This window comes from Gracilinanus agilis, chromosome 4 (genome assembly GCF_016433145.1).
Source record: "Gracilinanus agilis isolate LMUSP501 chromosome 4, AgileGrace, whole genome shotgun sequence".
Lineage (NCBI taxonomy): Eukaryota > Metazoa > Chordata > Mammalia > Didelphimorphia > Didelphidae > Gracilinanus > Gracilinanus agilis.
In genome coordinates this window covers 501,623,432-501,649,132 of record NC_058133.1, presented here as the reverse complement: position 1 = coordinate 501,649,132, position 25,701 = coordinate 501,623,432, and the positions used below count along the sequence as shown (strand labels likewise).

At 43.6% G+C, this 25,701-nt stretch overlaps 1 protein-coding gene across 1 annotated transcript in view; it reads right to left on the bottom strand.

The window, feature by feature from the left end:
• BCL7B (BAF chromatin remodeling complex subunit BCL7B) overlaps positions 1-20,518 on the bottom strand; it is a 34,459-nt gene extending 13,941 nt beyond the window's left edge. The window contains exons 1-2 of the mRNA XM_044675625.1: positions 20,269-20,518; positions 19,953-20,046 (exon numbers count right to left, since the gene is read on the bottom strand). Coding sequence (XP_044531560.1) covers positions 19,953-20,046; positions 20,269-20,518 — 344 coding nt within the window. The remainder of the gene's footprint in view (positions 1-19,952; positions 20,047-20,268) is intronic.
• Positions 20,519-25,701: the final 5,183 nt, after the last annotated feature.

Genomic DNA, 25,701 nt, shown 5'->3' with positions numbered 1-25,701 from the left:
GGCACCGCCCCCGCCCTAGCCCTCCCCGCCCCCCCTGCCTCCGCCTCCTCTCCCTCCTCCGGTGCGCGCCCCGCGGGGCTCGCGCCCGGGCCAGCGCGCCTGCGCGGCCTTCTGGGAAGCCCCGCCCCACTCCCCTCCCGGGGTCCCCAGTACGGAGCCTGGGGGGGGGAGGGGTATGGGCACGTGCCGGGCGACTGGCACGTGCCTTCTAGAGGGCGAGAGGAAAGAGGCAAGAGGACCCACCTACTGGGAAGCTGCCTGTGGCCAGCCCTGGAGCCTCCCCACCCTGACTCAGACCCCCAAGGGGAGGGTGATCCTTACCTCGTTCTGTGAACCTTGAACGCACACCTGTCACCGGGCCCGAAGATTCTTCACCTCAAATCTTTTGTAAAAATGCATCAAATACACTAGATTGCAAGGGCAGTCAGCTGTATTAATTAAATTATAAAATATTAATTAAAATACCGAGGGATCAGCAAGTTTCCGGCTGACCCTCCTCTGATCTATCCACAGCCCTGGGGGCCCCCCAAGACTAGAACCTTCCCAGTGGCCACTCAATTCATCTTCAGAGGGCATCCCCCTTGACATGGGACTGCCTACTCTGCAAGGTTGATTCTCTAGGGAAATCCTACCTACATCCCTTAACAGGCTTCCTGATTCCCCTAGGACTGCCTGTGGAAGCCTGGGTCTTCCTGAACCCATGCCATGAGGAAGTAGAGGACTTTTATGGAAGAATATATGTATCCTGGGCAGGTAGGTGGCTCAATGGGTAGAATGCCAAACCCAGAGACGGGAGGTCCTGGGTTCAAATATGGCCTCAGACACTACCCAGCTATGTGACCTGGGGCAAATCACTAAAACCAATGGCCTAGCCCTTGCCATTTCCCCTCTTCTGCCTTGGAATCAGTACTTAGTTATTGATTGTAAGACTGAATGTAAGGGTCTTAAAAGGGAATACATGTGTATCTATAGCTTTTTACATAAGCATATAAAATATGTTTATTTTAAATATCTTACATGAATACATTCATTCATTTGTTTATTTAATGGCCTCCTGGTTTTCCTGGTTCCAGTTTCTTTCACTTTCAGCAATTCTTCATACTATTAAATTGGGAACAAACACAGAACTATTAAATAGTCAGAAAAATCACTCTTTAATTAGGAAAGGAGTTTAGCACTAAAATTTAGGCTTCAGGAGGCCTCGCGGAGCTGTGTGCTATCAACCCATGCAGAGTCCCCTGTCTCTGGCAGCTCTGGTCACCAAACTCCTGGAAATGGCACCAAACTAGATGACAGCTCCAAGGAACAAAAGAATTTGGGGGACTTAAATACCATTTGGGGAATCTAGGGACAGGAAAAGATGATTGATTGACATTACTAGGACTACAAGGAAATGGGAGTGTCTAAACTCTACCAACTGGACACAATCAGGTGAGGGTGTAATGGAATTAACTATTTACAATGGACACTAAAGAGATGGTCCCAGCTCTGGTGCAGGTCTTCTGGGGAAAGTATCTCTGATACAATGGAGAGACCGAGAGGACAAAAGGATATTTTAGCATGCTTAGGCCTGGCATCCCCACCTAAACCAGCTTTATCATTTACCTTAGGGTCTATTATTCAGTCTGAGACTAGCTAAGTTTGAGATTCCCTCCAGGGCCGATTCTCTGGGAACAGGGGCAAGCTTTGGGGGTCTCCAATTTACAAGCTAATCCTAAAACTTGGGGTTCACCAGATGTTACTAGACTACAAGTTTGGGAGTTTCTAGATTCCACGTTGACAATACCACATATAAATTTGTATTCAGTTCAAGAAACTTCAAGCCCATAGTCTACAAAATAACATATATGGCATGTTGTATACAGTATATACAGTATATTGTCATAATGTAACCAAGCAGGAGTGGTTAGGGAGCCAATTTCTTTTTCAGGAAAACCTGGAATCCCCTCCTGCCTCTAACATAGGTTAGCTATGTGGCCCAGATCAAGCATTTACTCTCTCTGTGCCCCTAGAAACTCTCTAAGACTCTAAATGATAAAGAAATGACCAATTGGCATTGGTGGGAAATGTCTACATATCACATCCTTTTTTAAAAACATTTCTCTTCCCTCTTAAAATCAATATTATATGTTGGTTTTAAGGCAGAAGAGTGAGAAGGGCTAAGCTATGGAAGTAAAGTCACTTGCCCAGGGTCACATGGCTAGGAAATCTCTGAGGTCAAATTTGAACCCAGGAACTGGGTCAGTCTTCAGACTTGACAATTCCTTGATTCACTTTGATGCTCTCTGGAGCCCTCTTAAATCTAAATTACAGACAGGTTAACAAATTACTTTGATGGAAAGTGCTTAGACTCTTAAATTAGATACCAAACCTAAAAAAATGTTACCAAGTAATATAACTACAAGATAAGGTTCATTTAAAAAATCCTAACCAGAGTCCTTTGCAAGTTTCATCACCTTTTTACAGATGACCAAACCAAGCCATAAAGTTGCTATTTTCCCAAGGTCAGGTAAGCAATAATGACTAAGTCCAGACCCTAACCAAGTCAAACATTCTTTCTCCTATACCAGTCTGTCTGGCAACTAGAATGCATTAGCCCTACTATGTGCCAGAAATGGTGCTTAGCAGTGGGGAGACAATGAAAAGAAAAACACACAAAAGTCTTTTCCCTCAAGGAGCTCCCATTCAAATGTAGAAGAGCACATGGAAATAGGCCCAAACAAGATAGACACATACAGCATAAATTGGATGTAGTCTTAGGAGGAAAGGACTAAGATTAAAGAGGCCCAGGATGGAGGGCTCCTTCAGAGAGATAAACTTTAGTTGAGATTTAAAGGAAGTTGGGAAGGGGGCAGCCGCCAGTTGGCTCAGTGGACCGAGAGCCAGGCCTGGAGATAAGAGGTACTGAGTTCAAATGTGAACCTCAGACATTTCCTATTGGTGTTATCCTGGGCGAATCACTTAATCTCCTGATACCAATACCAAGGTAAGGGTTTTTTAAAACTGAGTATTTGGGGGAGGGGTACAAAGGAAGGTAGAAAAGTGGAAAAGTAGTGAGGGGCCAGGTTATGAAGGAATTGAAAGATCAAACAGATTTTTAAGTTTGATCTTGGAGAAAACAGGAAGCCACTGGAGTTTATTATTGTAAGATCATTTTGACAGCTGAGCAGAAGACAGACTGAAGTGAGGGGAGATTTGAGACAGGGAGGACCATCAAAAGGTTATGTATAAGGTGATAGCTGCCTGCACCATCGTGGTGACAGTGTCTGAAGAGAGAGGGAGAGAAGGAGGAAGGGAAAGAGAGATAGAAAGAGATAGAGACAAAGAGAGAAAAAGGGAGAGGGAGAGAGAGAGAGAGATAAGAGACAGAGAATGTATATGTGTGAGAGAGAGAGAAAGAGAGAGAGATTGTTTGCACATATTCATGCATACATAGGTATATAGAAGTATCCCTTCTACATCTTGGGAGTTAGGGGTGTGACGTGCCCCCTCCCCATCTAGAGAATCCAGGGCAATATTTTGGCCCTCCTCCCTTTGTACCAGAAAAGAAGTCTACGGTTTTTGTTCTTTTCTAGGGGGTCTACAGTACCTCTTCTAACCCTCCTTGGCTTTAAAACCTGGCACTCACTTCTCTTCTTGGTTGATGTGGGTGCTCTGGGGCATAGGGCAGTTTCATCAACATTAAATATCTGTTCCAGTTTGTAGCCTTTTCCTTGAATCCATTTCTTCAAGGTTTCTACAGCCTCTCTAGCTGCCTCCTCACTGGAGAGGCTGTCTCTATTTTATGCATTTCTGAGTTTCTAAACTTTTTCTGTACCTTCTACCAGCTTTCCCATGTGGTATTGGCTTCCGAAAAACTGCCCACCAATTCCCATTTAATTTCTAATGCTGATCTTTGACATATCAAGACCATGATAGGGAAAGTCTCCCTGTGGATGGAATACCTATAAATCTGTATGTATGCATACATATGATATTACAACTGATTGGAGATGGGGTGAGAGGGAGAAATCAAGGACAACCTGGAGGTTGCAAGCTTTGGTGATTGGGAGGAGGGGTTGGTGCCCTTGGGGGTAATAGATACTCTTGTGCTACAGATATGAACATTAAGTCAAGCACCCACTCCCAGCAAAGAGAAGGCTCCCTTCCCCCTAATATAAAATCATCTTGGCCCACTCCTTTTACATCCAAGAATTTGGGTTTGTGAGTCCAGAGTTATCCTAGATGAGCATGGATTTCTTTCCAGCATCCGTGCAAATATTCCCATAATGCCAGTGCCCCTCCTCCCTTTCATAGCTTCTTCCATCTATCACTTCTCAGTTTGGGGCCTTGCAAAGTGTTGTCTTTTAGCTGACGAAATGGCCTCCACATCCTCCTGAAAGGAGAAGAGACATGAAATGTTCATGTCAGATCTCTAGTCCAGACCTGAGCTTTTCATCTTCCTCCCAAACCTGCTACTTTTCTTGGGCTTTGTTTCCATTAATGGTGTCCTTAGGTCCAGCTTCCCAGGCCTTCTAGATAACAAGATTCCCTGTAAGATGACCCCCTCTTTAGCCTGTATAACTTATTTATATATGAATGTTTGCATGTTATCATCCCCATCAATTAGACTGTGAGCTCTTTGAGACCCAGGACTGACTTTTCTATTTCTTTGTATCTCTACCTTTTAACACAGTGCCCAGCACATAGTAGGTGCTTAATGTTGTTGCCGATATGGGGCAATGTCTTACCTATGGAGTGAACAGAATTTAAGTGAGGCAGCATTGCACAAAGCCATTAGAATCAAAACCCAGTGGTGAGATGAGTCAGGACAACCAGAGAAGGCCCAGGACCCAGTGGATGGCCTTGGTCTTGTTGATTGACTGACCAAGGTCACGTGGTTCTTCTTTTTTTTTTTTTAAACCCTCACCTTCCGTCGTGGAATCAATACTGGATATTGGTTCCAAGGCAGAAGAGCCCTAAGAGCTAGGCAATGGGGGTTAAGTGACTTGCCCAGGATCACAGCTAGGAAGTATCCTGAGGTCAAATTTGAACCCAGGACCTCCTGTCTCTGGGCCTGGCTCTCAATTCACTGAGCTACCCAGCTGCCCTGACATGGTTCTTTTTTTTTTTCTTTTTTTTTTTTTTAAACCCTTAACTTTTGTGTATTGGCTTCTTGGTGGAAGAGTGGTTAGGGTGGGCAATGGAGGGGTCAAGTGACTTGCCCAGGGTCACACAGCTAGGAAGTATTTGAGGTCAAATTTGAACCCAGGACCTCCTGTCTCTGGGCCTGGTTCTCAATTCACTGAGCTACCCAGCTGCCCCCACATGGTTCTTGATAAAGCTAGAATTAGACTCCAAATCTCACCCATACTCATTCCATTGTGCCATAAGGACCACAGTGCCTGCTTCTGCTGCTTTCATGCCCCTTGGAACAAGCTGTCCTCATCAGGAGAAGTCTTCACATGAGTGGGTGGACATTCCCCTAACTTGTAGCCTGTCAATGACCCTTCCCAGGCTGAGATACTTAATTACTAAATGTACATTGTTTGACTGGCACTTCCTGCTTCAACAAGCATTTCAAAGGGGGCTGAGGAAATAGAAGGTTGAAATAAGACATCCCTGCCCTCATGAAGCTTGCAATCTAATAGGGAACTATGGTATGATTTTCCCATAGGCTGTAAAGGCCTTCAAAAGAGGGCTCTTTCATATTTGTCTCAGCCTTTCCAGTGCCCAGTGCATTAGTGGTCCTTAATGTTTTGTATTTTGACTGATTAAGACATACAAATAACCATAATGCTTGGAAAGTGTATGATATAGCTAAAAATAAAATACAATGTGAGGTCCAGGGAGAGAAAGCTATGCTTGGGGGAGGAGGGGAAGGAGAACCAGGGAAGGGCTTTTGCTAGGGAGGGGGCCTTTGAATTAGAACTTAAGGAGAAGGTAGGGCAGCAGTCCAAAACCAGATCTAGTCTTTCTTGAAAAAGACCATCTGCTCTAAACACATCCCTTCCTGCTGGCTGGCACCTCTGGCCTGCCCTGCTTCCAGAACACTCCATATCTGGAATTGAATCTGTGCTGGAAGCTTCTAGCTCCCTGCTCTATGCTAAGGAGTCATCCCTTTGGCTATTACCCAGAACCTCCCTGCCTGTGATATCAGAAGCAGGAAACAAATCAGACATTTGAAGGAAGCCCTCTACAATCCACAGATCCATTTCTGCTTTATTGCTGCTCTGGTAGGTGGGCTACCCCAGGTTGCCCAAGTATGTAGGCATGTATGTATAGGTGTGATCTAGGCCCACTCCCTCAGAGTGGGAAATGCCAGCTCCCTACCCTTGGGAGGGGGTGGGTTTGGATGGGGCGGGAAGGGGAATGAGGAAGTCTGTAGATCTGCTGCCTGGGTGGAAGGGATTAATCCCAGGAGTTCCAGTGGTACAAAGGAATGAGTATGGATCAGATTTGGAGTCTGAGGAGGCCCTGTATTCTCATTCTGACTTCATCAAGAACTGTATAACCTTGATCAGTCAATCAACAAACATTTATTAAGGGATTGGGGTTAGGTGGCCCAGTTGATGGAGAGGCAGACCTGGAAATGGGAGGTCCTGGTTTTCAAATCTGACCTCAAACACTTCCTAGCTGTGTTACCCTGAGAAAGTCACTTAACCTCCATCACCTAGCCCTTACCACTCTTCTGTCTTAGAACCAATACACAGTATTAATTCTATATTTTTATTTTAATTTAAAATTTTTTTATTTTGAATATTTTCCCCTAGTTACATGTTTCATGTTCTTTCCCTCTCCCCAAGCCCCCCTAACCCCCCTTAGCCAACACACAATTCCACTGGGTTTTACATGTATCATTGATCAGGACCTAATTCCATATTACACAGTATTAATTCTAAAACAGAAAGTAAGGGTTAAAAAACTATTAAGGATTCACCGTGCTGGGGAAACAAGTATAATTAAATAATATCAATAGATAACATGTACATAGCACCTACTAGTGCCAGACACTGCCTCTAAGTACTTTATAATCATCTCATTTGATCCTCAAAATAACCTTGTAAGTGCTATTATTATCCAGATGCAGGAATTTCTATAGATGTGGAAACTGAGGTAAATGGCAGTTAAGTGACTTGCCTATCATCACAGGACTTCCTGACTCCAATAGCTCTCTATCCAACATAATGGTTTCAGCTCTCAAGGATCAGATTTAGAAGCTTTTATTTAGGTCACAACCTTTCTGTTTTCCGGTCCCTCAGCTGTAAAATAAGGGTGTGGACTAGATTTCTTTGAGGATTCCTTCTGGCTCTGGAGCTATAATAATCTTGTGTCCTTTTCCACCCCATTGATTCACTTAACTCCTCTGTTAAATGAGGGAATTGAACCAACTCCCCAAGATCTCTTTCAGCCCTAGCTCCCTGATGCTCTCTACTCCTACACTGATTCAAAGTAGCAACTAGAAAGCTATAGTTTGTCTCAAATTCCTTCTAGCTGGATGACCCTGAGTAAGTCCTTTAACTTCCTTTAGCTTCAGTTGATTCATCATCTGCAAGGTGGGCAACTAAGTGGCAAAACAGATAAAATTCTAGGCCTGGAGACAGGAATACCGGAGCTCAAATGTGGCCTCAGATTTACTTACTAGCTGTGTTACCCTGGACAAGTCACTTCACCTTGTTGGCTTCAGTTTCTTCATCTGTACAATGAGCTGAAGAAGTAAATTACAAACCACTCCAATATCTCTGCCAAGAAAACCCCAAATGGGGTCATAAATAGTTGGACACAACTGAATGATAACAACAAAGAAGGGATGATAATAATAGAATGACCTCCCGGAGTGGTTAAAAGGATTATTAAAGTGCTCAATGAATGTAACCCAAGTTCTCTCGGCTCTGGGAGTCACTTGAGTGTCTTCAGGCTTTGGGTACTTCTGGCTTCCAGTTCTAGAGAGATGGCCAGTGCCAACCCACTTCAGGATGCTGAATGAGAAGACTGAAAAGAAGTTGATGTGACAAGACCCAACAGTCTTCATCATGTCTTTGTGCCCAGCCTCCTATACCAGAGACTTTGGGGAATTTCCCTTTGGGTGAGATCTAGGACTCTCTCGAGTTGTCACCTTATTCCCAGTGGGAGAGTTTCTTCAGTCTGTATTGTCTGGCATATTAGCTCTTCTGTATACTTAGATAAATGAGTTTCCTTGAGAACTGATGTATGTTCAATGTGGAACTGGCATTTGTTAGAAAGAGGTCAAGCTTTGGATATTAGGCTTGAGGTCTTGTTTCCCCCATGAACGAAAATAATGATCAGAAGTCAGCTCAAAGACCACATCCTCCAGACCAGGGATGGGCAAACTTTTTAAAGAGGGGCCAAAGGAAAGGAAATGCTCATATATCAGTTTGTTTCTAAGGCAACTCTTTCGAAGTTTCATTGTATCATATCCTACTCATTGTATTCATCAGATTATTAATAATGTCCCACTGCGGGATAGGACATTTCAGGGGGCCGCATCTGGCCTGTGGGCCATAGTTCGCCCATCACTGCTCTAGACTAATAATAGTTAAGGGAGCAGAGAGATATAATTCTATCCTGGTGGCCCCACTCTCTGAGGAGAGAATAGTGGCCAAGTTTGTGGTCCTGACTTCATGCTTCCCCTCCTGGAAGGATTCAAAGTTTTCCTTAGAGAAGAGGAAAAGAAGATGAGTCTAAAGATGTCCATTCTACTTCCCTTTGAACCACACAATGACATTCACATGCTACATAGTGGGCGATAGCCCTTACCACATATGTGCTAGCTACCTTCATCATCATCATTTCTATTATTCCTGCCATGCCCTAAAGAATACCATGCCTAAAGTCCCCAGTGAAATCCTTAATTGTATTCCTTCCCAGGCTCAGTTTGGAAGTATTAGTCTCAGTGCCATTGTGAGCCTTAGATGAGCTGCCCTAGTTTAGAGGTGTCAGTCCTAGCCTAGTGTAAAAGGTTGATGGACCAACATCCTTTGGAAAAATTGGTCAAGAATTGAGATGGAAAGAATACTATTAGACATAATGATTAAGAGGTCATAGGCAAACTTGGAGCATTTCAGAAGAGTGGTAGGGTAGGTCAAGGAGAAAATACTGCAAGTATCTAAAAAGAAACAATTCAATTTTTATGGGACTGTAGTCAGAATTACATAGGACTATCAAAAGAAAACTAAGGTTTCATCTCACAACCTGCAAAATTGGCAAAGACGACAAAAGATAGAACTAGTCAGTGTTGTTGGAACTGTGGTAGGATGATAGGCAAACTAATACATAGTTGGTGGAGCTGTGAATCAGTATAATGATTTTGGAAAGCAACTGAGAATTAAGTAGATAAAGTGACTAAAATATGAAAAAAAAAGATTACACAGGACTTCACAATTTCTACATTAAAGGATCAGAGGGCTTGGAATATGATAATCTGCAAGGCAAAGGAGCTAAAATTACCACCAAGAATCATTTACCCAGTAAAACTGAGTAATTTCTTTCAGGGGAAAAAAATGGTTATTTAATGAAAAGAGTGCTGGGTAGATTTGGAAAGAGTTAACAGTAAGGAAGTAGAAACATTAAATGTCAAATCCTTTTTACAGAAGTTCATCATTGAAAGAGAAAACATGGATATAACAGCTGCTGGTCAGAGTAGAGAGGTGGTGAGAAGGGTCTGGAGGGGTTTGGAGAGGCATGGGGAATATTTATAAACAAAAGTGAGGAGACTGGAGAGAGGGAGAGAGTGAAGTTCCAGTTAACTGAGGAGAGTTCCACCTAAGAGACATCAGAAGAAGCCCCTTCACAGCATTATAACTGTGTACTAATGTTAATTATACTCTTCTAATTCTAACTTTGGGGCCCACTGAGTGGTTAAACTTTGTCCTCTTTGGTTCTCCCTCCTCTATTCCTATGAATGACAAATTCTTATCCCTTGATGCCTCTAGATCATACTCTCTTCTGCTACCCATTTAAAAGTCTCCTCTCTATCTTATTCAGTCCTACCTCTCCTCATTCCCTATATTCTGCTACATTCCCTGAAACCCTTGCTCTGTCACTTTAATAAACACCTCCATATCTAAGATGCTTTTCTCTCACATTCATGGGGGGCAGCATGGTGGGAAAAGTGCTGGATTTGGAACCAGAAGACCTGGATTCAAATGTTGGCTCTACTAAATACTTTATATATGATTTCTCTCTGGGCCTCAGTTTTCACTTCTGTAAAATGGAAGAGTTGGACTAGATGACCCCAAAGGCCCTTTCCAGTTTATGTGGTTATGATCCCTAGACATTCTTGGAAACTGGATTCTTCCTCATCCTTTGCCACTGTCTTCAGCACTAGGGGTTTCTCTCACACCCATTCTCTCTCCAATGCCAGTCTGAACAAAGAAGAGGAGAGAGCATACTACTCGTTACCAGTTCCCAGATCTTTCTTCTACTCCCATGATTCTGCCACTTCTCTGCCTTTGATATCTATTCCATACATTTCTATCTCCCAATCCAAATCTTTGGTAGAATCAGCTCCTAAATTTGGAGGTTTTGCTTCCTTTCTCAAATAATTTAATTTGAGGTTTAGCATATATTTTTCTTCACATTAATCTCTGCCCTTTGTGAGGACTTCAGTGTCATTCTGCTGACCCAGGAACATTCTTAACCAGTTCGCCAAGTCTATTCCTATTTCTGTCATCCACAAACCTCCTCATCATCCAAAGAGGGTCCACCTTCCTGAACCTGAGCTCTGAAATTCCCTCCTTGAGCATACTCCTCTATTCCTTCATCTCTCCTTCTGTCTCACTTCCTTTAAACCCATCTTTCGTTCTGACACAGACACCCTCTATTCTCCAGTTTTCCTAGTCTGTTACCCCTTTTCTGGCCCCCCGTCTTGACTCAATAATCACACTGTCTTCTGCTTTCAAATATATTGACCTGGGGGCAGCTGGGTGGCTCAGTGGATTGAGAGTCAGGCCCAGAGACAGTAGGTCCTGGGTTCAAATCTGGTCTCAGACACTTCCTAGCTGTGTGACCCTGGACAAGTCACTTGACCCCCATTGCCTATCCCTTACCACTCTTCTGCCTTGAAACCAATACACAGTATTGATTCTAAGACAAAAGGTAAGGATTTAAAAATTTTAAAAAAATTAAATACATTGACCTCTTGTCCTTTCTTTGTTCATCCCTCCTAATTATCAGAGATTATGTGAACCATTCTCTATTTCTAGATTTTCCAGTATGTCACTGGACTGTGTTTTTACCTAATCCCTAGCTTTATCACTTGCTTCACTCATAGCTTCCAATCTTCAAAAGATGAGTTATTTTCCAAGCTCGTTTTTCTCCTCCTTGTTTACCAATTTCTATTTTGTACCCCACTATATGTGCCTACAGTTAGTTAGTAGCTTCTCTTAATCCTTTAAGATTTTCTAATACTATTCTTTTTTTTTTTTTTTTTTTTTTTTTTTTTTTTTTTTTTTTTAGCCCTCACCTTCCATCTTAGAATCAATAGTGTATATTGGTTTTTAAGGCAGAGGAGTGGTAAAGGTTGGGCAATGGGGGTGAAGTGACTTGCCCAGGGTCACACAGCTAGGAAGTATCTGAGGCCAGATTTGAATCCAGGACTTCCCGTCTCTGGGCCTGACTCTCAATCCACTGAGCCACCCAGCTGCCCCCTCTAATTCTATTCTTTATGTTGGCCATTTTATCAAGCATTTCCCATATTTTAGCACTGATTTTTCCATATGATTAAAAATATTCTATAAACTTTTATTTATTTTTATAATGGTTAAACTGGTAATAATCATTACCTCTATATCTATCATCTATTTCTCTATTGAACTGTCTATACCCCGCGCTGTCTCTATGGTTTTTAGGTCTCTTTCTGTCTCTGTGTCTTTGTCTTTACTCTATTTCTCTCAGTATCTAATCTCCTCATCAGTGTAGGGCCCTGAGTCCTCACTAGGTCTGAGTAGGTCTAGGCCAGTGGTTCCCAAACTTTTTTGGCCTCCCACCCCCTTTCCAGAAAAAATATTCCTTAGCCCCCTGGAAATTAATTAAAAAAAATTTTTAATAGCAATTAATAGGAAAGATAAATGTACCTGCAGCTGTCACCACTTTCCTGGATTGCTGCAGCACCCACCAGGGGGCGGTAGCACCCACTTGGGGAATTGCTGAGGTATACAGATCAATAGCTCATATTCTTTTTTTTTTTTTTTTAAACCCTTAACTTCTGTGTATTGGCTCCTTGGTGGAAGAGTGGTAAGGGTGAGAAATGGGGGTCAAGTGACTTGCTCAGGGTCACATAGCTGGGAAGTGTCTGAGGCCAGATTTGAACCCAGGACCTCCCGTCTCTAGGCCTGGTTCTCAATCCACTGAGCTACCCAGCTGCCCAATAGCTCATATTCTTACAGAATTACCCAGGGGCACTTCAGAGTTGAAGGGCCTCAACCAAGATCACATGACTAGTTCATGTAATAGGCAAGATTTCAAGCCAAGTCATATTTACTCCAAGGACACTCCCACCCTTTCACTCTACCATGTTATTTCCCAATTCTTTCCTAAATCCTTTCAACACACCCGGAATTGACTTGAGAATATTTCTCAGGATATTGTTTCCTACAATTCTTTGTCTTTTTTTTTTTTTAAACCCTTAACTTCTGTGTATTGACTTATAGGTGGAAGAGTGGTAAGGGTAGGCAATGGGGGTCAAGTGACTTGCCCAGGGTCACACAGCTGGGAAGTGTCTGAGGCTGGATTTGAACCCAGGACCTCCCATCTCTAGGCCTGGTTCTCAATCCACTGAGCTACCCAGCTGCCCCCAATTCTTTGTCTTTTAGCCTGGCTTCTGATCATTTCCTTTTAGTTACTTTGTCATTTTTTTGGCATTATTCTTATCTTTTATTTTATTGTTCAATTGTTATAATCGTGTGTGTGTGTGTGTGTGTGTGTGTGTGTGTGTGTGTGTGTGTGTGTGTGTTTAAGCTGGTTTTGTCTCTTTAGGATTTCTGATTTCTTTTTCTTTTCTACTGTACCTATGACTTTGTAAGTTCAGGAAATTCCAAGTAAGGAAACTCCTTCTACCCAGGCATATCTGTACTCTCTCTGAAACTGCCAGGTTTAGATTGTTGCTTGAGACAGGGTTAAATAACCTAAGAGGTTAGGGTACATGCTCAGGGTCACACTGCCAGTGGGTATACAAAACTTGAATGCAAGACTTTCTGCCTTTGAGACTAGTTCTCCTTTAAACAATATTTTATTTTTTCCTCAATTACATGTAAAACCGATTTTTAGCCTGGCTGTCCCGAAGAACTTTCTTTTCAGCACTTTTTGATCGAGGAATAGAAAAAGCAAATTGTGGTACATTGGAAAAAATGACAAATATGAAGAATTCAGAGAAGCTTCTATGAATAGAAGGAAAATGCCATAAGTAGAAGCATGAAAACAATATACAAGATGACTACAACAACGTAAACCAAAAGAACTCTCCCCTCTATAAAACATAAAAAACAACAATGAATCTTATGGCAGTAAGTTTTGTATGATAACGCATGATTAATCCAAATCAAGTTGCTTCCCATCTCTGAGAGGGGGGAGAGATGACGGGAGGGAGAGAGACAATTTGGAACTTATAACTTTGGAAAATGTATGTTGAAAATTGTTACATGTGGCTGGTAAAATAAAAAAAATATATATATATATATTAAAAAAAGCAACAAAGAATGGATCATTAGGTAGGGAATGGGGAAGGGAAGGATTGGAAATGGTGATATAAAAAGGAAAGATATCAATAAAAACAATTTTTTTTCTTTAAAACCCTTCAACTTAATGAGGAAGACTCCTTTAGCAAATCTAACACATAGTTCCTTAATCTCTACAAATCTAAGGGAATTCCTCCTTTAACTTCTTTTTATCCCATTCAAGTTCATTAGTATCTTTTTCTTTTTTTTTTTTTTAATTGAAACCCTTACCTTCCATCTTGTTCTAAGGCAGAAGAGCGGTAAGGGTAGGCAATGGGGGTCAAGTGACTTGCCCAGGGTCACACAGCTAGGAAGTGTCTGAGGCCTGATTTGAACCCAGGACCTCCCATCTCTAGGTCTGGCTCTCCATCCACTGAGCTCCCCAGCTGCCCCCAAGTTCATTAGTATCTTAAATCTTACCATCTCTTAGAACTAAATCACTTCTGAAATCCTGAACAAGTCCATTTACCAACTACCATCTTCTCGCACTCACGCTGCACCTACTTTTGATCACTGTAATCTTTGGTCACTTGTCCTTTGCCTATTCTCTCAATCCATATTCCATACTTTCTCTTCACTTGCCTACACACCCACCCACCATTGCCTCCATGGTCTATCCCATAACTACTGCCCTAGAATCTGAGGGCCCATTCCCTTCTACCGTTCCCTATGTGTGGGTCATCTGGTTCACTAGGCATTATCACAGATATTACAGATGCTGCTAGTATATCTTTAAGAGCCAAATGGAATGCTATGGAAATGGCAGTTTTAATTCTGAGTTTGAAGAGACCTTTGAAGTTGAGAAGTTAAAAGGCTGTTATCATAGTTGTTAAGAAGCTAAAGAAAAGCTTCTTTTCTTCGTGAAGCAGGCTTTCTTTGACCAAAAAAAAAAAAAAAAAAAAGAAAGAAAAAAGGTGTTTTTTTTGAGTGAATTGAATGGTGAAACTGTGTTTCCAGAAGTAAGAAATTATCTTCAGTTACAGCAGTGGCTAAAAGTAACTCTGGATGTAATGATTCTCATAGCTGAAATGTCATAAGTAGTTATTGCTGTATTTTTATTATAATTAGCTATACAATTAATAAATTATATGGTCAGTAACTTTGATATTAAGTTAATCCTTGCGTGTGTGTGAGAAAGAGAGAGAGACAGACAGACAGACAGATTGAGAGAGAGAGAGAGAGAGACGGAGAGATCAAGAGAGAGAGTGAGAGAGAGAGAGGGTGAATGAGAGAGACAGACAGAGAGAGATTGATAGAGAGAGAAACAGACACATAGAGAGAGGTTGAGAGAGAGAGAGACGGACAGAGAGAGAAAGACAGAGAGAGAGAAAGAGAGAGAGAAAGAAAGACAGAGAGAGAGAGGTTGAGACAGACAGACAGACAGAGAGAGACTGAGAGAGAGGTTGAGAGAGAAAGACAGAGAGACAGAGAGAGAGAGAGAGAGAGAGAGGAACTACTAGTGGGAAAGCAGTTTTCTCCATTTTAATAAATTCTATATAATTAACCTACGTGGGAGCTCTGAGCTTAGTTGATTGAGAGATATGTTGAAATTTTATTAATTAATGAAGAAATATGCAAATGTACCCCCGGATCACCCTAGAGCTCAAAGTGATAATATTAAATATGGAAATGAGTCAAGTATCCGGCTGATGGGTTACCTACAATTGAGGCTGATACAATCTGATAACCTTGTTACACTTGTAAAACATCCTTGGGGAACCCGACTCTCTAATTTCTTTACTCCTGTTCCAGGACTGCTAAATGTCAAATTGTTCTCTCTAATGTTACCAATGATTTCTTAATGGCCAAATCGAATGTCACTTTCCAAGTCCTCATTCTTGATCTCTCGGCAGCTTCTGGACCTGTTGAGGACGCCTTTCTCCTGGATGTTCTCTATTTTTCCTGAGGTTTTATACCACGGCTGTGTCCTGGCACTCCTGCTCCTTCTCAGGTCTCTCCCTCTCAGTCACCTTTGCTGGATCCTCACTGGTGTCCCAGCTCCTTTATCAGGGCATACTCCGAGGCTTTGTCTTGTAAGCTCTCTTCTCTCCTTCCTATATTGTCTCTCTGTGATCTCATAAGCTCCCGTGGATTCAATCTACACAGATAATTCCTGAATCTACATGTGAGTCTCACCATTTAAGTTCAGACTAAAACCACCAACTATCTTTTGGGCATTTTCACCTGAAAATCCCATTTTTACAACAGTTCAAATTTTTTTGTTCCACAAATCCCCCCCACCTTTTTTTTAATTAAACCTTTACCTTCTGTCTTGGAGTTAATACTGTGTTTTGGCTCCAAGGCAGAAGAATGGTAAGGGCTAGGCAATGGGGGTTAAGTGACTTGTCCAGGGTCACACAGCTGGGAAGTGTCTGAGGTCAGATTTGAACCCAGGACCTCCTGTCTCTAGGCCTGACTCTCCATCCACTGAGCCACTCAGCTACCCTCCCCACAAACCCCTTTCAAAAGCAACAAGTGACAAAAACATACTCAGGGTAATTTAACATACTACTATATTATATTCTTTACCATTCTTTACTGCTTAAGGTACTTTGGGCCATGTTTCCCAAACTCCAAGTGATTCTTTTGAATTCCTAAAGAGGGACCATTGTGTCATAAGCATCTCAACATCAACCAGTCCAAATCAGAGCTCGTTATCTTGCCCCCCTCAAATTCTGTCTTCCCAACTTTCTTTTTTAAATTTTATATATTTATTTTTAAACTCTTAACTTCTGTGTATTGGCTCCTTGGTGAAGAGTAGTCAGGGTGGGCAATGGGGGTCAAGTGACTTGCCCAGGGTCACACAGCTGGGAAGTGTCTGAGGCCGGATTTGAACCCAGGACCTCCCGTCTCTAGGCCTGGCTCTCCATCCACTGAGCTACCCAGCTGCCCCTTCTCAACTTTCTTTTTACTGTTTAGGGGACCTTCTTCCTCACAGTCACTTGCAGCCTTGCTATTACACTTGACTCTTTCATTCTGCACATCCAAGAGGTTGTCACATCCTGTTCATTCTCCTTTCACAGTATCTCTAGGATGTCCCCTTCCCCTCCTCTTTACTTCACCCTTCCCCGCCCTCATCACCTATCCAGATGTCAAGTTGATGTTCTTAAAACATAGATCTGACCCTGTCACTCCCCTGTCACAAAGGTAGTGCCATGATTGCTTGGTCGTTTCAGTCATGTCCAACTCTTGGAGAACCCATTTGGGTTTTCTTAACAAAGATACTGAAGTGGTTTGCCATTTCCTCCTCCAGTTCATTTGACAGATGAGGAAACTGAGGCCAACAGGGTTAAATGACTTGTGCAAGGTCACACAGCTAGTGTCTGAGTTGGATTTGGACTCAGGTCCTCTTGACTCCAGGTCCACACTCTATCCACTGCAGTACCACCTGATGCCCTCAAAGGTAGGTCCAGGGGCTCCTTGTTGTCTCTAGGATAATATGCCAACTTGGAAAGCTCTCTGCAGTTTGCCTCCAGCTTGTCTTTTCAGTCATGTTGTGTATTACTATTGCCCATAGACCATGTGCTCCAGGCAAACCGGCCTATATGTGATATTTCATCTTCTGTCCTTGACGTTCCCCTTGCCTGGACTGCATTCTTCATATTTTCCTCTTGGAATTCCCAAGCCCTTCTTTCAAGACTCCAGGTGCCACGTCTTACCTAAAGCCTATCCTATCCTTCCCCTTCTAGGCCTTTGAAGTTCTCCCCCCTGCCCCAGAAATAACTTTGTATATATTTTATATTTCCTGTGTAAATATAAAGGAGGGTTCCCTGCCCTCCTCCAATAGAATGTAAGCTCTGAGAGGGCAGGAATTGTTTATTTTTGTCTTTGTATTCTTAGCACCTAGTACATGCAGTGCTTGGCACATAGTAGGCACTTAATAAGTGCTCACTGAATGACTGAGCCAAATAAAAGAAATTGAATCAGTTTCACCCATTACAAATTTATATTGCATAACATAACTGGGTCCTTGCCATAGCTTAGGCACCCTCCTACACTACTGTCATCAGCACGGTGATGGTTCTGGTCTTTTCTCCCTTTCTTCCCCCTTCTTTTCCTGTCTCCAACTACACTACCTTCCCCACCCACACTTAGAGGCAAATGGCGTCCTGTTTTACAAAGAAGATTGAGGTCATCCAACTTGAACTCCCTTCTCTAAAGCTTCCCACCATCATTTCTCTGTCCTCCTCCTGATCACTAGAGAAGAAGCATTCCCCTTCTGCCCCATTTAAGGAAACATCAATAAGTATTTTGATGTCCTTGACTAGAGTGATTAGATAGGAATTAGAAAAGGGAGGAGGCACTTAAGCCTATGAGTTTAGGAAAGTTGGGAGAGCAGGAGCTAGAGCAGTGATGGCGAACCCATGGCACATGTGCCAAAGATGGCACACAGAGTGCTCTTTGTGGGCATGTGTGCTGCCCTCCCCCTGCCACCCTGCCTACCCCTAGAGTTTGTTACTAGAAAAGCAGAGGGACTAGGGCAGAGCTGCTCCCTTCCCCCTCTCTACTGCACCTGATGACATTTTTTCACTTCACCCACCCTTCTGTCTAGCCGCACTCCCCCTCCCCCATCCCTGTCCGCAGTAAGGGGGGGTGGGGCACTCCCAGGACTCAGTGCAGTGGGCAGGACATGGCACATGGTCTCTAAAATGTTTGCCATCACTGGTCTAGAGCAGTGATGGGCAAACTTTTTTTTTTAACCCTTAACTTCTGTGTATTGACTTATAGGTGGAAGAGTGGTAAGGGTAGGCAATGGGGGTCAAGTGACTTGCCCAGGGTCACACAGCTGGGAAGTGTCTGAGGCCGGATTTGAACCTAGGACCTCAGTCCGTCTCTAGGCCTGGCTCTCAATCCACTGAGCTACCCAGCTGCCCCCTGGGCAAACTTTTTAAAGAGGGGGCCAAAGGAAAGGAAATGCTTATCTGTCAGTCTGTTTCTAAGGCAATTCTTTCCAAGTTTCATTGTATTGTATTCTACTCATTGTATTCCTCAGATTAGGAATAATGTCAGTGATAGAACATTTCAGGGGGCCCCCCCCCGCATCTGGCCCAAGGTTCATAGTTTGCCCATCACTGATCTAGAACATTAGAAAATTTCCTATGGAATAGCAGGGTATAGGTGGCCATGAGGATACAGGAGGATGAGGGAGTCTTAAAGCACCGGGTCTCAGAGCCCAGCTTTCACCCGATGTTGGATGGATAACTGCTCTGATGTGCCTTTTTTTTATTAATTAAATTTTATTTTGTTTTTTTTCTAATTACATGTAAAAATCATCTAAAATCTTTTTCAAAGAATACTGATCTTGAATTCTCTACCTCCCCTCCCCCCCCATGGTAAACAATCTAATACAATCCTTTCATGTGCCTCTGATGAGTGTGGCCTGCTGCCAGCCTTAAGAATCGGCTCCTGCTTTCCTGTGGAGTCATCTTTTGGAGTATTCGTCTTTCAGTATCGCTTGTTATACCCTGAGATCACAGAACTCAAGTTCTTACAGAGGCATCTCCTTGGTTGAGGTTCCCAGATTAGAAAGTTTTGGCCTGGGGAAGTAGGTAGAGGTTCATTCAGAAGCCTGGTAAATCCCAGTCTTTCCTGGCTCCTCCTCATGCCCCAGGAATAGGCTCCTGCGCCTCCTCTGACCCCACCAGGAGGTATTCTAGCCTTTCTACAATTTTCAAGTCAAGTTTCATCATACTAGTCTCAGTTGACATCCCACGCCCCCCCCCCCCCATCATCTTACACAGTATTCTGCCAGGGGGCAGCTGGGTGGCTCAGTGGATGGAGAGCCAGCCTAGAGAAGGGAGGTTCTGGGTTCAAATTTGACCTCAGACACTTCCCAGCTGTGCGACCCTGGGCGAGTCACTTAACCCCCACAGCCTAGCCTTTACCGCTCTTCTGCCCTGGAGCCAATACACAGCATTGATTCTAACGTGGAAGGTGAAGGTTTAACAAACAAACAAACAAAAGTATTCCTCCCTATTCTGGCAGAATGTAGCCTGGGCTGGATAGAACAGCCTGCCGGCTCCTCGACCCCGCTCAGTTCTAAGTTTGAAAGAGAAAACAGCACCGGCTCGAGAGTCAGAAAAACCAAGTTCTGATGCCTATCCGGGTGGCTTTGGGAAAGTCATCTAACTTCTCCGTGCCTTGGTTTCTCCAACTGTAAAGTGAAGGGACTGGCCCGGGGAGTCTCTGACCCTCCTTCCAGCTCTAGATCTGGGGTTTCGTGATTCGCACAACTCCCACCATTCCCGAGACGGAACCAGCACGGGCTTCTCTAACTCTCGGAAACGTAGAGCGAGGGGAGACTGGAGGCGGCCGCTCACTGGATGGAGGCCGCCTGGAATGGGGTGGCCTCGGGAGTGTGGGGGCGGGGTCAGACTCGGCGTGTCCCTGGGCAAGTCCCCTCCCCTCCCCTCCCCCGACTAACCCTTGGAAGTGGCAAATATCAGACCGCAGGCGAGGGAGGGTGAGAATCGGGGGCGCGGCGGAGCGAGCCGGGGGCTGCGCTCTAGGGGGCCGATTGCCACGAGATGTCATGTGACCGCTCGGCCCGGCCAACCTCGTCTTCCCGGGCGGCTTCTCCTCAGTCCTCCGCCCCTCCGGGGGGCGGTGCTGGGAGTGGAGAGAACAGCCTGGGGGCGATTTATGGCCGCCGAGGCTGTGGGGGCTGGAGGAGCCTTTAGAGAAACTCCGCGAAGCCGGGAGGAGCGAAGGCGAAGCAGAGCTGCACCGAGCCCGCGGGGTGGGGGAGAGCGCTTCCGGCGGAGCCCAGGACCCCGAGCCCCCTCCGGGCAGCCAGCCTCGGGCATGCCCCGCCCTCCGCGCGGCTACCTAGACGCGCCCTACGTGGATGTAATACGGCCGTGTGTACAGACACATGCACAGGTTTACACGCACATAGGTAGAGCGCATGTCCCTGCGGCCGATGTGGATTTGTGTAGAGGAATGCACACGTGTGTACGTGTGGACATGTAGAGCCAGCGAAGGCATGTGCACATGCATGTGCAGAGTCGTGTGCGTAGGGTAGGCATGCAGTGACCAAACATGTGTGAACAGTCATGTAATATTCAAGTGATTCACCCACTGAGCTGGGGAAAGAGGAAGTGTACTAGATCCGGGCTCCAAAAATCCGCCCCCTCCTCAGCACGGAGCGGGGGACGGAAAGGCGGCGGGTGCCCCTTAGAGGTACACGTTTGTTTGTCTTTCAAAGTAAACTTTTTAAATATTAGTCCCAGCATCACATATGTGCATTTATACACATACAAACCCATAAGATATAATATAACAGAACACAATATAATATACATAACACAGTATAATATTATACTATAACATAACACAGAACCCTGGATTTGGCGTCAGAAAGATCTGGATCCAAATCTCAGTTCTGATATACATGACATATAACATATTATAACATAATATAATACAATACAATATAATATAATACATACTATAATACAATATACTATACTATAATATAATACACATAACAGTATAATATTTATACCATACCATAACATGACATATAACATATAATATAATACAATACAATATAATATAATACATACTATAATACAATACAATATAATATAATATAACATACATAACATAGTATAATATACTATAACATAATATTATAACATAACAACATTATAATATAATATAATATAATATAATAAAAATGTAAACAATGGTATATGTGTGTGGTTGTGTATAGTGAATAAAACATTTAATCACTACCCACTGGGCACATAAGGGCAGCTAGGTGGCGCCATAGGGAGTCAGAAGTCTCATTTTCCCAAGTTCAAATCCGCCTGCAGACACTCTCTGTGTGACCCTGGGCAGGTCACTTAGTCCTGTGAGTCTCAGTTTCCTCATTTGTGAAATGTGCCAGAGAAGAAAATGGCCAACTCCAGTTTCTTGGCCAAGGAAACCCCAAATGGAGTCACCCACAAGGGAACAACAGCACCAGGCACATAGTAGGGTTACCAATTAGGTGCTTTATGAACATCTCATTTGAGACCACATTTGTAAGTGTAGTGGGTAGAACCCTGGATTTGGCGTCCGAAAGATCTGGATCCTAATCTCAGTTCTGATATAGCCACAAGCAAATCCTTCACTTCTTAGCCTCAATTTCCTCATCTGTAAAATAGAACTCAAGCACCTCACAAGGCTTGGACAAGGCATAGACGAGACAGTGAATAGGACAGGCTTTGCCAACTTTAAAACCTTTATGGTTATTACCTGGAAGATTCTGTTTCTTCATCTGCAAAAGGGGAGGGCTGATGAACCTTTGGGAGGGTTTGATTGCCACAAAAGTGGCACAGGATCATTAAGAATAATAATAGCCAGGAACTGCACTAAGTACTTTACAGTTATTCTTATTCCATTCTCACAACAGCCTTGCAATGGGGTGCTGCTGTTATCCCCATTTTTACAGATGAGGAAACTGAGTCAGATAGGGCCACATAGCACGTCAATATCCAAGGATGGATTTGAACTCAAATCTCCCTGACTCCAGACCTTGGTGACCTGCCCCTTGTTATTTAGAGTTGGAAGAGGTCTCTGGTCCTCTGGTCCAACCCTTCCATTTTACAGATATGGACACTGAGCCTCAGAGAAGGGAATGACTTGCCTGACCCACAGGATGTAAGTATTAGAGGAATGCTTTCAAATCAGGATTTTTTTTTTTCTGTTATGGAATTAGTCAGAAGAGTTGTGATAACATGTAACAAGAGTGTCTTGTATACTTGTATAGTCTGTGGAACATGGATAGACATCCTTCTGTGACTGGGTCTGGGAGTCCACCCAAATAGTGAAGGAGAGGTTCTGACTGGCTGCAGAAGCCTTTCAGTGGTGCCCTTAAGGCCACAATGACTGTTGCTCCTGGTATGTGGGGGGAGAGGTCTTAGGATCTTCTTCCTCAAAGGCCAAGAGGTTCTTGCTTTTGGCCTCCAGGATTGTTCTTTTCCTCTAGGGTGAAGGGAATGATGTCTTTGATCTTGTGAGTTTTGAAAGGTCAGGAGGGATACCCTAGGGTTACAATGGCTCTGGAAGAACCTGGAAGCTGGCAGCTAGCTAGGTGGCTCAATGGATTGAGAGCCGCGCCTAAACCAGGAGATTCTGGGTTCAAAAGTGACCTCAAACACATCCTAACTGTGTGATCCTGGGCAAGTCACTTAACCCCACCATTGCCTAGCTCTTACCACTTTTCTGCCTTGAAACCAACACATAGTATGGATTCTAAGGCAGAAGGTTAAGGTTTTTAAAAAACAAAATAATTAAAAATAAAATAAAATTGCTCCAGTGGGAAGTTGGGGACGCTTGGTATTTTGTGCCACTTCACGTAAGGCATCCTTGGTGACTTGGCACATACAGTCTCTTTGTACCCAACATATATCTGAAATTGGAAACATTAATACCCATTAAGCAAGCAAGCATATTTTGTATCTAGTGTGTACAAGACAAAGACAAAATGTTTTTTGTTTGGGAATAACCTTCAGTGTTCGGTTTATCACTCCTTTCCCCAGAGAGCTGTCCCTTATAACAAAGCCTTTTTTATTTTTTTAGCTCTTTTTTTTTTTAAACCCTAACTTCTGTGTATTGGCTCCTAGGTGGAAGAGTGGTAAGGGTGGGCAATGGGGGGTCAAGTGACTTGCCCAGGGTCACACAGCTGGGAAGTGTCTGAGGCCAGATTTGAACCTAGGACCTCCTGTCTCTAGGCCTGACTCAATCCACTGAGCTACCCAGCTGCCCACCCTTTTTTATTTTTTAAGGAGAGGGAACAAGCAGTTCAGCAAAATTAACCAACACATCAGTGCCGGATCTGGAGTCAGAGGTACTGGGTTCCAGTCCCACTTCCGTGGTTTACTACCTGTGTGACTTTAATCATTTTATCTACTTTGGATTTTTCATCTATAAAATAGGCTAATTGGCCTTTGAGGGCTCTTCTAGTCCTACTTCTGTCTTCTGAATCTAAGCAGAAGCCCATCAGCTGAGCCTGACAGTCTATCTGTAGCCACCTGGGAGAGGGAGGAAAGGAGGGGAGCCGTGTTCTCCTATCTCTTCTCCTGGGATAAGCTTGGTCATTCTGATCTCACTAGATTCAGCCTTGTGATTTTTGTTCCTTCCATTCAGATTGCTGGAGTGGTCACTGTCTAGATTCACATTGTTTTCTCTGGTTGTGCTTACTTCATTTTTCTTCACTTTCCATGATGGAGAAGTCCAGAAGAGGAGAGCCTGATGGGAAGTGAAGAAGTGACTGGACTGGGGCCCCTTTTTAAGTAGAGGTTCTGGGAGGAGCCATCCATCAGGTGAAGGAGCCCAGGGAGGGAGGGACCTTCTGCTTGGTCTTCCCCCCCTTCCACTTGAGGGCACACTGTTTTTTCCCCATTCTTTGCCTGGCACAAGTAAATGCATCATAAATCCTTGGTGACTAATATAAAAGCAATTTTTAAGCCATTACTCTCACCACAGTTTTCATGATTTTTCCCCTCAAGGTTTTGAACGTGTAAATACTAATACTAAGAAGGCTGAAGGTCAGAAAGGCCTGAGGTTAAGTGACTCCTCCAGGCTCAAGCAGTCAGTATGAGCCATATGTGAGCCTTAATACATAGTATTGATTCTAAGACAGAAGGTAAGGGTTTAAAAAAAATTAAATCAGTCCCATCTGATTCTTTGTGAACTCATTTGTTTGTTTGTTTGCTTGCTTGCTTTTGGCAAACATCCTGGAGTGGTTTGCCTTATCCTTCTCCAGCTTATTTGACAGATGAGGAAACTGAGGCAAATAGGTTAAGTGACTTGCCCAGGGTCACACAACCAATAAGACTATGAGGCCAGATTTGAACTCAAGAAGATAAGTCTTCCTGATTGCAGGCCCTGCATGGTATCCACTGTATCACTTTGCTGGCCCTTGAAAAAAATGTAGTCAGTTAGCATTTACTAGGCATCCATTATGTGCACTTTGTATCCCTGGGGATTCAGAGAAAGGCAAAAACAACAACAACAACAACAAAACACAGCTTGCTTTTTAGGAGCTAAAATTCTAATAGAGGAGACCACATGCAAATAACTAGGTTCACAGATTAAAAATAAAATCCAACTAAACCAACCCAGTATAGAGAGATGGGGTTGATTGGTTTATTCACTCAAGTCACTCCTTCCCACTTAAAGTCTGAGAGATGAGATCCTCAATTAATCTCAGTTATAGGCTTTAGACCAGCCGGCCCTAAACTTCTGGTCTCAGAATTCCTTTTCACTCTTAGAAATTATGGAGGACTCTCCGATGAGTTTTTGTTTAGATATCCATATTTACTGTATTAAAAAGATAAATGTCTTAGTATTCTGATGAAAAGAGTTTTGGCTTCCTGACCCCCTAAAAGGATTAGAGGATTCTGAGAGGTTCTTGGGCCATAGTTTGAGAAATATAAGTGAAAATCTTGGAAAGCTACTGGAGAAGTAAAATGGCTCTAGACAGGAAGTCTATTCCAATTGGCTGAGGGATTCCATCACTTCCTTTGGGTCCTATATAAAAGCACCCAGTTAGCCAGGAAGTAGGCCAGCAAGTGGTGACTCAAAAAAGAGAAGGTTCCAACATATCCCTGAGGCAGAACCACCTGAGGAAGGAAGGAAAAAGCTTGGCCACTGTCTTGGCCTCAGTCCACTTCCCCTTCCTCTGAACCTTTTGGCCAAATTAGGAGCTGGTGAGCTTTAAGAGAGGATTAGGTTCTTCCTTCTTCCCAATCAGTTGACAATAGTGTCTGTGTTGGGAGATTAGGACAGACCGAATATGGATTCATAGATCCTTGACTTGCACTTAAAGGGAACTGAGTTCCCCATGAAAAGGAAAAGAGAAGAGAGGGGCAGCTGGGTAGCTCAGTGGATTGAGAGTCAGGCCTAGAGATGGGAGATCCTAGGTTTAAATCTGGCCTCAGACACTTCCCAGCTGTGTGACCCTGGGCAAGTCACTTCATCCCCATTGCCTACCCTT